This window comes from Astyanax mexicanus, chromosome 14 (assembly GCF_023375975.1).
Source record: "Astyanax mexicanus isolate ESR-SI-001 chromosome 14, AstMex3_surface, whole genome shotgun sequence".
Taxonomy (NCBI): domain Eukaryota; kingdom Metazoa; phylum Chordata; class Actinopteri; order Characiformes; family Acestrorhamphidae; genus Astyanax; species Astyanax mexicanus.
Genome location: NC_064421.1, coordinates 12,327,848 through 12,341,852, shown reverse-complemented (window position 1 = coordinate 12,341,852; position 14,005 = coordinate 12,327,848). Strand labels below are relative to the sequence as shown.

The 14,005-nt window shown below is 32.2% G+C and overlaps 1 protein-coding gene across 1 annotated transcript in view; it reads right to left on the bottom strand.

Moving 5' to 3' along the window:
• LOC111193135 (M1-specific T cell receptor beta chain-like) overlaps positions 1-14,005 on the bottom strand; it is a 24,972-nt gene extending 10,967 nt beyond the window's left edge. Inside the window, exons 1-4 of the mRNA XM_049464274.1 lie at positions 13,963-14,005; positions 13,495-13,794; positions 10,454-10,514; positions 8,020-8,084 (exon numbers count right to left, since the gene is read on the bottom strand). Of these exons, the coding sequence (XP_049320231.1) occupies positions 8,020-8,084; positions 10,454-10,514; positions 13,495-13,794; positions 13,963-14,005 (469 nt within the window). The remainder of the gene's footprint in view (positions 1-8,019; positions 8,085-10,453; positions 10,515-13,494; positions 13,795-13,962) is intronic.

Below are 14,005 nucleotides of genomic sequence, written 5' to 3'. Positions count from 1 at the left end.
TTTCTTTCTCTATTCTTTCTACAGTGCAATTACATTTTACTTACCAAGAACAGTTAATTTGGTGCCACTTCCAAAATAGGCCTGGTAATTAGCACAGCACTGAAGCATCATGTCAAAAAGTGAGTCTACAGCTTCAGTGCTCACTTCTCTATACTCATACTGACATTCACTCTATTAAAGACTATAGTTAACTGTTTTTTTCTTGATATATAATCTCAAAAAAAAAAAAAAAAAAAAATTAAAACAAGAAGTCATTCTTACCTAAAACAGTCAGTTTAGTTCCAGCTCCAAAGTATGCTTGATAGCCCTGGTTCACAGTATGAGTGTGTGAACTAATTTCCCTGCTGTGTCTAGCACTAATCTTCTAAATCTGACAGTGTAAAAAAAATTGCTCTATACATGCATTGACTCTAGAGCCTTTTTTTCCCTTTTTGTTAAGAAAAAAAAACTTCTCAACTGACAAAACATCTTCATCATGGACACTTCAATTTAAACACAGCTACTTAGTTTAATGTTCTACCATATTAACTAAAACAAAATTCACATGTTTTAGTTTCCACCAATTAAATGACATATAAACTTAAATTAAAAGTAATTTTTAATGAAGATAATCACTCTTACCTAAAACTGTCAGTTTAGTTCCAGCTCCAAAGTATGCTTGAGAGGCCATATTCACAGTATGAGTGTGTGAACTCATTTCCTAGCTCTGCCTAATGCTAATCTTATAAACCTGAGAAGATATAATTGATCTATACTTGCATTTACATTAAAGTTTCAACATTGACTTTAAATACAGCTTTGTAAGTCAATGTTCTACTATATTAACTGAAAAACTCACACACTAGGTTTCCACCAATTAAATGACGTTAACAAATTGAAAGTACTTCTATAAAAAAGCTCAATCTTACCTAAAACAGTCAGTTTAGTTCCAGCTCCAAAGTATGCTTGAGATGCCTGGTTCACAGTATGAGTGTGTGAACTCATTTCCTAGCTCTTTTTCCTAGCTATTTTTTTTATTCTGACAGTGTAAAATGTCTCTATATGTGCACTGACTTCTTTTTGATAACTGAAGAAACATCTTCAGCATTGACCTGAAACACAAGTACTTCTTATATAAAATAAAACTTTTTCTTTTACCACCTGATACCCCATTTTAACAAACTAAAAGTAGTTTTATGAAGCAAATCATTCTTACCTAAAACTGTCAGTTTAGTTCCAGCTCCAAAGTATGCTTGAGAGAGCTGGTTCACAGTATGAGTGTGTGAACTAATTTCCTAGCTCTTCCTAGCACTAGTTTTGTAAATCTGATAATTTTATAAAATTTATCTATACATGCACTGAGCCTAAAGCTTTTTTTCCCCCTTTTTGATAAGAAAAACCTTCTCAACTGACAAAAAATATTCAACATTGACCTAAAACATATTAACTAAAACAGCCAAAGCTTTTACCACCTGATACCCCAAACACACTAGGATTTTGCCAACTAAATGACATTTACAAATTAAAAGTAATTTTATGCAGAAGCTCAGTCTTACCTAAAACTGTCAGTTTAGTCCCAGCTCCAAAGTATGCTGGAGTGCCCATATTCACAGTATGAGTGTGTGAACTAAATTCCTAGCTCTGCCAAATGTTAATCTTATAAACCTGAGAGGGTAAAATTTCTCAATACATGTACTGACTCTAAAGCTTTTTCTTTTTGATAAGGAAAACCTTCTCAACTGACAAAACATCTTCAGCATTGACCTGAAACACCACTTCTTAAGTTAATGGTCTACCACATTAACTGAAAGAGACATTTTTTTACAGCTTGATACCCCAATCACTCTAGGTTTTCACTGAATAAATGACATTTTAACAAATTAAAAGTAGTTTTATGAAGAGAAACATTCTTACCTAAAACTGTCAGTTTAGTTCCAGCTCCAAAGTATGCTTGAGAGCCCATATTCACAGTATGAGTGTGTGAACTCATTTCCTAGCTCTGTCTAGCACTAATTTTGTAAATCTGATCATTTTATAAAATTTCTCTAAACGTGCAATGACTCCTTTTTGATAAGAAAAAACTTTTCAACTGACAAAACATATTTAACATTGACCTGAAACACAACTGCTTAAGTTAATAGTCTATCATATTAACTGAAAGAACTGCTTGATACCCCAAACATACCAGGTTTTCACCAATTAAATGACATTTTAACAAATTAAAAGTAGTTTTACGAAGAAGCTCAATCTTACCTAAAACTGTCAGTTTAGTTCCTGCTCCAAAGTATGCTGGAGTGCCCTGAGTCACAGTATGAGTGTGTGAACTAAATTCCTAGCTCTGACTTAATGAAGGTTAGGTTAATCTCATAAACCTGAGAGGGTAAAATTTCTCAATACATGCAATTACACTATTTTTTTTTCTTTTTAACATGAAAAACCTTCTCAACTGATAAAACATCTTCAACATTGACTTTAAACACATCTCCCTAGATTAACAGTCTACTATATTAACCAGAAAAAAACTCACACAGAAGGTTTTCACCAATTAAACAACATTTTGTCAAATTAAAAGTAATTTTATGAAGGACAACACTCTTACCTAAAACTGTCAGTTTAGTTCCAGCTCCAAAGTATGCTGGAGTGTTCTGAGTCACAGTATGAGTGTGTGAACTAAATTCCTAGCCCTTCCTAGCACTCATTTTATATGAATCTGAGAGGATATCATTTTATCTATACATGCATTTACACTAAAGTATTTTTTTTTCTTTTTTAAGAAAAGCTGTTCTCAGCTGATTAAAACATATTTAACATTGACTTTAAACACATCTATAACGTTAATGTTCTACCATATTAATTAAAAAAACTAACGCACCAGGTTTTCACCCATTAAAGGACAGTTTAACAAATTAAAAGTACTTTTACGAATAAAATCATTCTTACCTAAAACTGTCAGTTTAGTTCCAGCTCCAAAGTATGCCTGAGAGTACTGGTTCACAGTATGAGTGAGTGAACTCATTTCCTTGCTCTGTCTAATGCTAATATTATAAACCTGAGAGGGTCAATTTTATCTATACATGCAATTACACTAAAACTTCTCTCTTTTTTTTTATAAAGAAATCCTACTCAACTGACAAAAATGTGCCAGCTTTTTTTTATTTAGCTCACCATTAACTGATAGAGCAAAAACATTGTTTAACTGCCTGATACAAATAAACACACTAGGTTTTCACCAATTAAATTACATTTTAACATGTTTAAAAGTAATTTCATGAATAAAAACTCTCTTACCTAAAACAGTCAGCTTAGTTCCAGCTCCAAAGTACGCTGGATTGCCATAGTCACAGTATAACTGCATGAGCAAATTAACCAGATCTGGCTAATGCTAATCTCTGGAGCTCAGTATTATGCTTGTTGTGACACTCAAACTTTTGTCTATTAGATATTGTTATTATTTATAGAAATGTACAGATTTATACATCAGTATTTTTTTCAGCTGCAAAGAATGAAATTTAATAACTGGGCACTAAAAAAAGTGTTCCTTGCTGTTTTTTTTTTTTTTTTTTAGCAATTTATCATTGATAACATAATAATTACAATATTGATAATCTAGTAAGTGAACTTTGCTATCAGTAACTGAAAGAGCTAAAATATATTTGTTACTGCGGATATCTCAAAATATGCCATTTTTAACCAAAACATTAACATTAATATATTCTGAACTCATTTTATAAAGAAAACATTCTTACCTAAAACTGTGAGTTTAGTTCCAGCTCCAAAGTATGCTGGATCTCCAGAGTCACAGTACACGCATGTAAACAAATTTCTAAGCTAACGCTAATGCTAATCCAACAAACCATGACTTGATTTAAGGGAGTATAGATAAAATATGTACCAATATACCAATACAAATTAAATTAATATACACTTTCTATGTACAATTCATTGTATATGTGTAGCATATATTTAAGTCATGTAGAACAAACCCTTATAAAATATTATAATTAGTGTATTAAGTATATATATATATTTTTAAATATACTTAACATGAAGAAAGTACATACTTTTTTAATTAAAATATGTACTTAAATACATACTAAAAGGTTTGTTTTGGAACAACATATGGCAACTTAAGTATATTTCAATTGTAATTAAGCTATTTTCAAACACAACATAAAAGTATTAGATTGTGCTTTTAAGTGTTTTTTTTTAAGTACAACTTCTGTGACCTTAAGTATATTTAAGTATGTGTTTTTAAGTATGCTACTGGGGAAAAAATACATTAAAATGCACTTTAAGCAGTAATTAATGCCACTATATTCGTTTTATATCAACAGGATGTATAATTGAAAGCATATTGCTTAAAAAAAACATTTATAGAAATACAGAGAAAGTATATGTAATGTGTATTCACACAAAGAATATTAATTAAAAATGCACTTTTATTATTATTTACCTACTTTGAACATACTTTTAAGTATACTCCCTTTTTATGAATCACTTAAATGAGAGTTTTTGGAGCTTTTATACTACATTTTTGTTTAGTTCACTTTCAGAATGCATGTATTATCCAAATGAAACCTCTTCAGTTTTAGTAGAACATTGTGAGTTACATAGTGAATTCCATGTTAGCAACTGAATTGTATAATCTTACCTACAACAGTGAGTTTAGTTCCAGCTCCAAAGTACGCTTGATCACGGTTGTCACAGTATGAAGGTGTACACTAATTTCTAAGATCTCTCTAACAATTATTTTACATTTCATGACCAAAACAACGCATTTAAGATTAGTGAGTTTGGTCATTTTAGCAATAATAAAAAAAAAAAAACAATCTTACCTAAAACTGTCAGTTTAGTTCCAGATCCGAAGTAAGCTGATATCTCTCTAATACTAATATGCATCAGGTTTCATGCTAATAAATCTAATTATAATAATCTAATATTTGCTATGATAAAAAATAAGAATAAAAATGTTCTTACCTAAAACTGTCAGTTTAGTTCCAGCTCCAAAGTATGCTGGGTATTGCTGCTCACAGTACGAGTGCATGAACTAATTTCCCTGAACTTTCTAATGAATTTATCAGTTTTTTTTTTCTAATTTTCCCATTTATTTAAGGACTCTCTTTACCAACTAATAATGTTTCTTTTTACTTTTAAGATTTAGAAATGAACAGTTATCAAAATCAATTATTAATTAGTATGAACTTACCTAAAACAGTCAGTTTAGTTCCAGCTCCAAAGTAGGCTGGATAATTATTGCTCACAGTACGAGTGCATGAATTTATTTCTCAGATATCTCTCTAATACTAATATGCATCAGTTTCATGCTAATAAATCTAATTATAATAATCTAATATTTGCTATGATAAAAAAAATAAGAATAAAAATGTTCTTACCTAAAACTGTCAGTTTAGTTCCAGCTCCAAAGTATGCTGGATAATTATTGCTCACAGTACGAGTGCATGAACTTATTTCTCTGATCTTTCTAATGAAATTATCATCCTTTTTGCCTCATTTATTACAGGATAATCTATCTTTACTGACTAAGCCATATTTTCCCATTTATTTCAGTACAAACTCTTTACTGACTAAGCAATTTTTGTTTTTTACTTTTTAGATTTAGAAATGAATAGTTCTCAAAATTAATAGTTAATTTGTTTGAACTTACCTAAAACAGTCAGTTTAGTTCCAGCTCCAAAGTATGCTGGATAAGTGCCGCCGCTCACAGTATGAGTGCATGAACTAATTTCCCAAATCTATCTAATGAATTTATCATGCATTTTTCCCCCTTTATTTCAGGACAATCACTCTCTTTATTGACTAAGCAAATTTATTTTACTTTTTAGATTTAGAAATGAATAGTGATCAAAATGAATTGTTATTTTTTTTTTTACTTACCTAAAACTGTCAGTTTAGTTCCAGCTCCAAAGTATGCTGGATAATTGCCGCTCACAGTACGAGTGCATCAACTAACTTCCCAGATCTTTCTAATGAATATATTAGGCTTTTTTAAACCCGTTTTGCCATTTTTTGAAGGACAATCAACCATTCTTACTGACTAAGCATTTTTTCTTCATTTGTAAATTTAGAAATTAATACTTTTCAAAGTTAATCATTAATTTGTTTGAACTTACCTAAAACAGTTAGTTTAGTTCCAGCTCCAAAGTATGCTGGATTAACACCACCGCTCACAGTACGAGTGCATCAACTAATTTCCCAGATCTATCTTTCTAGTGAATTTACCATACATTTTCCCCTATTTTGACATTTAATTAAGGAAAATAACTCTTTACTGACTAAGCAAAACTTTTTAAACTTTTTAGATTTAGAAATGAATAGTGATCAAAATGAATCATTCATTTGTCTTTCTAAAGTTATTATCTAAAGTCAGGGTTTTTTCCCCTATTGCACCATTTGAATGAAATCAATTACATCTTACATGGTTACATTAAATGCACTTTTTGTGTGCAAATGTAAAAAAAATCATAGATAGTTTCACAAATGGCTGGATTAAGATTTTAATTTCTCAAACTTACCTAAAACAGTCAATTTTGTTCCAGCTCCAAAGTAAGCTGGATAACCGCTGCCGCTCACAGTACGAGTGCATCAACTATTTTCCCTCATCTTTCTTCCATCATTATCAAATTTTATCCCTCTTTTACAGCTCAATTTAAGACAATCTAACACTTTAACCATTTAACTCTTAACATTACAGTAAAATGCTCTTAGGATGCGAAAATCTAAAACTAGTATATCTGGATTTTTCTGATTGAATTTATTAAACTTACCTAAAACAGTCAGTTTAGTTCCTGCTCCAAAGTATGCTTGTTCACGGCTGGCACAGTACGAGTGCTTGAACTAATTTCTCAAATCTCACTAATACTAAAGTTTATTACAGTTTATATCATTTACACATAAAACAGATGTAATATTGGTGAATTTGCAGAGTTATTTTAAGAGTAAAAAAAAAAAATCTTACCTAAAACTGTAAGTTTAGTTCCAGCTCCAAAGTAAGCTGGCTGCCCGGTGTTAGTCACAGTACGACTGCATCAACTAATTTCCCAGAACTCTCTAACGATTTGTTTTTTATTTGTTTGCCATTTTGGATTTTTTTGAAGACAATCACTAGTCAGCTATTTAATGGGCAAATATATGCACTTTTACTGTGGGAATTTGAGATTTCTACATATATCACATTTTTGTAAGATACTATGCTAATGATTCATTCTTTAATATTTTTGAGTTTTAAGAGTGCAAATTTAAAAATCTTACCTAAAACTGTAAGTTTAGTTCCAGCTCCAAAGTAAGCTGGCTGTCCGCCGCCAGTCACAGTACGACTGCATCAACTAATTTCCCTAAACTTTCTAATTTCATTTATCATTTCTCTGACTTATTTTTCATTTATATAAAGACAATTACTGCATTTTTTTTTTGCTATGGTTAAATTAAATGCGCTTTGAATATAGAAATTAAAAAATTGTAATATCTGAACTTTTAACGATAATATTATTGGAACTTACCTAAAACAGTCAGCTTAGTTCCAGCTCCAAAATATGCTTGGTCAGTGCCGCTCACAGTATGAGCACATTAACTAATTTCCCAGATCTAATTCTAACCACACTTTCCCATTTAAATTAGTTATGAAATTATTATTTCAACTCCAATTAATTCAATTAAAACTCCTAAAATAACAAAATGCCCTTTTTATTTTGAAATATATGTAAGAACAAATCATAAATCAAAACTAGAAAAATTAAAAACTACAAGTTTTATGACTGAAAAGTTTAAACTTACCTAAAACAGTCAGTTTAGTTCCAGCTCCAAAGTAAGCTTCTCGATTGTCACAGTAACAGCATGTGGGCTAATTTCTTTAATATCTTACTGATACTGATCTTATGAACCTGATATTAAACTAACACTCTAACACTTTTTTGTTTTAAAGGGATTGTGCGTTTATAATGACATCCTTTCAGTTCATTTATCAATTTATAAAAAAATGCATTTTCAATTTAAGTTACACATTTTTAAATACTTTTTTCTTACCTAGAACTGTGATTTTGGTTCCGGGCCCGAAGTATGCTGGCAAGTTTGAGCACAGAGATTTAAGGCTGTATTCTAAATGCTAGTCTTGATTGCTTCATTATGCTGTTTTGATTAATCAGTTTTTAGCACTTTTTCACACTTGGAAAATTTGCACACATAGTATACTACTACAACCATTTTTAGACAAAATAAACACTGGAATCAGGTAAACTTACCTAAAACGGTCAGTTTTGTTCCAGCTCCAAAGAATGCTTGACCCAGGTTGGCACAGTATACGTGAGTGCACTACTAGCTTAACATATATCTAATGCTAATCTAGATTATATTTATATTTATTATATTTAACAACAGAAAATCAGTCTTACCTAAAACTGTGAGTTTTGTTCCAGCTCCAAAGTAGGCTTGAGAAGTGGTGGACACAGTTTGAGTCTATGAACTAAATTCCTAGATTTGTCTAATTCTGCTTTTTTAGTGACAATAATTTCAGTTTTGGACTTTTACCATTTAACAGAAAAGTATAACACTCATTTAAACCATTTTACTAATAATTTGACATTTTAAAATTCATTTATAGCTAATTTTAAATAAGTTAAACTTACCTATAACAGTTAGTTTTGTTCCCGCGCCAAAGTATGCTGGATTAACAGAATCACAGCATGCAGGCAGGAACAAATTACCCAGAAAACCCAGAAACCTCTAATATCAGCTCTAAAAGACTAAGATTTGACTTTCATTAGGATAAGTCATGCAAATGTCTAATATTATGGTTACAGAATGTAATAATTAATGATTTTTGATCCATAGCAGGATTTTTTAACAGCTACAAGTTAAGAATTGGATTTGATTGATGATTTGGACTTACCTAAAACAGTTAGCTTGGTTCCAGCTCCAAAGTAAGCTTGAGCAGCAGAATTATCACAGTACGAATGTGTGGACTTATTTCCCTGATTTCTCAGCTAAATATATATATTTTTCAAGCTTGTTAGCTACGACTTTCATGTAAAAATGTATGGATTTAATCATAGCTAATAAAACATGCATTATGATCCTAGATCATAGATCTGAACCGAGAAAAAATCGCATTTTTAATAATTTGCTGAACTTACCTAAAACAGTCAGTTTTGTTCCAGCCCCAAAGTAAGCTTGAGCAGCATTGGAGTCACAGTACAAATGTCTAGACTCATTTCTTACATTGCTCAAATGCACATTTGTGAATCTCATCATCTTTAACTGTTTTTAAAATGTATTCTGTTCGTTTAGAAAAAAGAAATCCAGATTTAATCACGACTGAGTAAAAATGCACTTTAGATTTATAAAAATTCACATTCATAGATCTGAACCAGATTTGTTTCTTTAGCTATATTAAATGCTGACCTGTAATAATGGATTGAACTTACCTAAAACAGTTAGTTTGGTTCCCGCTCCAAAGTAAGCTTGAGCAGTATAGGAATCACAGTACAAATGTGTGCACTAATTTCCCAGATTGTGCAAAAGCTCATTTTTTAATATATTATAATTTGCTTAGACTCTCAGAATGTATTCTGTTCATTAGGATCCACCTTTAGACTTGGTTTATGAAAAAGCTCTTAAGATTCATACATTCATGATTATTCATTGGAACCAGAAGTATGTGTTTGATTTTTAATAATTCATTGAACTTACCTAAAACAGTTAGTTTGGTTCCTGCTCCAAAGTAAGCTTGAGTTCCAGTGTCACATTGTTAATCAGTGCGTCAAAATAGGCCTCAGGTCCTCATAGTATTCCATTAAGAACCATAGATATTGGATATTGGAAGTTGTGCTTCTTCAAAAAAAAAAAGAAAAAAAAAAAGTAATTCCATTATAAATGACTTGGATGCAGATCATGCTCTGAGGTTTCATTACAAAATAGATGTTAATTTTGTTAATCAGTGCATAATCCATTGGTGAGGTACAAGGATCAGCAATTTACCCAATAATGAAATGTGTAAATTAATCAAAAAATAAAGAAAAAATAAGAAAATATCATTGTCATTAACACTTAATGATATTCTAACTTATAAAATGAAGTTATAAGGTGAAATTGAGTTCATATCCCGCTTCTCTGGCACGCCGTCACTGACAGTAAACGGCAGGAGGTTTTTGTACGGCGGCTCTATGGAAGTGTATCACCGTGCCCCCCCTGTCCCCACGGTGCTAAAGCATTATACAAAAACAAAAGTGCTCATTCTGCCTCTCACCCGTCCTCCCCCCACCGCGCTTTATCTCCGTTTCTCATCGTTCTCTCCGCACACTATTTTGTAATTTAGTCAGGTGTTTAGCAGCACTTAATCTAAACTGAATGTTGCTATTTCGGTGAGTACTGAGAAATCAGGCAGGTGTGTGTGTGTGTCTGTGTGTGTGTGAGTCTTACCACCCAAAAAAAGTGTGTGTGACATAAGAAGAACCCCACCTACATCCTCCTCCAGTGATGATCAAAGAGAAGAGAGGTTACAGTATCTTCAGCATCCACTCCGACTACACCAGGAGATGGAGACACAGAGATCTTACATGACTAACATTCATTTACTTACTGATGCTCAAAGGCCTGCTGTTATCTATCTGTCTGTCTGTCTGTCTGTCTTGATTATGATGATGATGTTTATGATTATTCTTATTTGCAAAACATGTAGTTATAATATCTCATGGGAATTCATAAGTATATAGGGATAGACCAGTGTATTAAATCCATTGTAGTGTACTTATACAATAATGGCCAAAATTGATTTTATTTTCTTCCAGGAACACAAAAACAAGACAAAAGACAAAAAGCAGAAAAAACAATAAGACAAATTTGACATATTTTCATGCAAAACTCCAAAAAGCCAAAGGGAGTTAATCCCAAAAAACATGGGTTAATAACTTTCATGTATGTGATGTTTATTTAATCTTACCTTTGCTAGACGGATGGATGGATGTTAGTCTTATTAGCCTTGCTATAAGTACACCACGTTTGTACTATGGGGCTACTTTTAAAGGACGATAATGTAAAAAAATATTTTTATTTGGACTGAAAGTACACAGGACACGATGGAATCGACGCAATCAAATAAACCACTGTCAGATTCACATTTTGTGAAAAACGTTAATAGAGAGACAAGGATTTTGCATAATAGATACTGTTGATCAAAGGCCTGATGGTGATATCAATATTACATATTAATATTATTATTATTATTATTTGCAAAACATGTAGATATGATATCCTATGTGTTGAGGAATTTATCAGTATATAGGGATAGATCAGTATATTAAATCCATTGTAGTGTGCTCATACAGTAATGGCCAAAATTGTTGGCATGCCTGAAATTGTTCCAGAAAATGAAATATTTCTTCCAGAGAAAAAATGCCATTAGGCATGTTGTGTTAATCACATGTTTATACACTTTGTGTGTATTGGAACAACACAAAAAACAGAGAGAAAAGGTACATTTCACATAATTTCCTGCAAAAACAGGCCAAAAAGTGTTGACCCCCACAAAGATGGATGGATGGATGGATGGATAGGTAGGTAAGTAGCTGAATACACCACATGTCCATTACTTTGTGAGGTTCTGTAGAGTTACCTTAAATGGAAGATAATGTAAAAATATTTCTATAATATTGTATCTTAATATCAGCTGAGTGTAACTCCTCTTTTATTCTATTGTTTTCTTTTTATTGATTATGTTGTGTTTTTTTAGAGAACACACCTGAGTAAAACAGTAATTAGTAGTTATTGGTTTGATAAGTCAGTTACCATATATTATATATTGCCTTATTAAAAAGGGAACAGACATGTAAACAGTTCAGCTCTAGTGAATCTAGTGGATTATTCTAATTCAGAACAATTCAGATGTTTATTTTATATTTGTCTTGTTTATCTTGTTTACTTTTAAGTTTAATTTCAATCAAACATTTGTAATGATTGTTACAACACAGAATTTTCTTTTACAGGTTTTACAGGTTTTAATATAGCATGAAAGCATACTTGTACACATGTAGTCAGTGTCTTAAATTGTCTAAAATTAGGTCTGTTGTTTCAAGAGAACAGAACAGAGGAGTGGTTAAAATTGTGGTTGTGGTATTGGTTAAATCTAAAGCTTTGTTTTTGGCAGAGACAGAAAATTCATTCAGAGATGAGAAGTCAACTGAAAAGAACAAACTTAAACTTCAATGATCTGGTTTTGTTCAAAATGCACACAATAAGCTTCTTTAACCAGTATGAAATTTGCAGGCTTTACAGGCTCTGACCTGGATTTAAGTAAGTAAATAATGTGGGGTTGGTTAATGCTGCAGTTGGTCTGCAGGTTTAGGTTCAGCAACAGTATGTGCTGAAAGAATGAGGTCAGCTGACTACCTGAATATACTGAATATAGACCAGGTTATTCCATCAATGGATTTTTTTTTCTTCCCTGATAACACGGACATATTCTAAGATATCAATGCCAGGATTCATGGGTCTGGAATTGTGAAAGAGTGCAGAGTGATTCAGGGAGCATGAGATCATCATTTTCACACATGGATTGAGAGAGTTGCTTTGTGCAGAGGTCAGACTCTACCATCATCAGTGCTGCTGCAAGATCTTGGTGAAAAATGAATGCAACACTGGATTGAAATAAATCTTGTGACATTGCAGAAGCTTATTGAATCAAAACAAAAGGCAGTCCAACGCAATATTAGAGTTTTTTGCAATATTTTTTTTGGTGTATAATGTATTGTGATCTGCAGGACAGAAGTGATTGTTAATTTGAGAAGAAGCAGACAGTTGTACAAAATAATTTTTGTGTTTTTGTAAAATAAATGAGCTTCTGTGATGTGCCCAAGTGAATGGAGGATGTGCAGATTGAACAAATGGTTTTAAGAAATTCAATTCTGATGTGAGAAATGCTCCAATGCGATAAAAAAAACAATGGATAAAACAGCATTTTAAGAGGATTATTTTAAGATAAAATCTGCCCAGCATGATAATACTGATATGGGACTACATGCCTATAGTTTATCACTATAACTGCTGCAAAGCTAAATTATGATGTATTTAATGAATGCTCAGTAACAAAACATATGATTTAGTCTGTTTGTGTATTTTTAAAGCATACAGTAAACTGTAGTTTAGTTCCTGCTTTCATCCTGCAGAGGTCAGCATAAGATCTTTAATCCACTGTATATGAGGATGTGCATTATTACATCATATCAAACTGAAGAGCAGAGAAACGGCACAGTTCTTTTAAATCTCAGGTGTGTAAACTGAACTGATATATCTCTTACGTCATTATGTCATTACAAAAAAGCTGCATTGAAAGTGTGGATGGATTTCTGCTCTCTTTAAATTTGATGTGCTGTTACTTTCAGAAGTGTAATACTACTTTAACTCATTCTCTCAGGCTCAGGCTGTGGCTCCTCCACAGCGAGGCGTTGAGTGTAGGAGTGTTGAGGTTGTTGTTCAGCTGTAAGGCTCAGTCACCTCACTGTGCTCTACTCGCTGCACAGAAGTACACAGCTGAATCTTCAGCCTCCAGCTTCTGGATCTCTAGAATCCCGTGCTTCACCTCCACACGGGTCATGGAGTATTTCGACTCATTGAATGGTGCTGCTATCTGAGACATTCCTTTCCCAATAGACAGAGCAATAAGCTCAATCTGACCCAGAATGCCCTGTTTATACCAGTACATATAATAATAAGTGCTGTCATTATGCCAGCATTCTGCTTTCACAGAGTCGCCATAGTCCTTGATGATCAAAGTAGGATCCTGAGTTATAGATAATCCTTCTGTAGATTCTGTGAGAAAAAAAGAACAAAAATTACACCAACGTTCCACCTATTTTACATATTTCATTTTAAACTACTGTTAAGCCTGTAAAATATTTATGATGTATATTTAAATTATGATAAACTGTTGACCTCTCTTTAGAAGCTCATAAAAAAGTAAACAAATGTAAATCTTACTCATAAAGATGATCAACACAAACCCAACACAGACCAGCGTCAT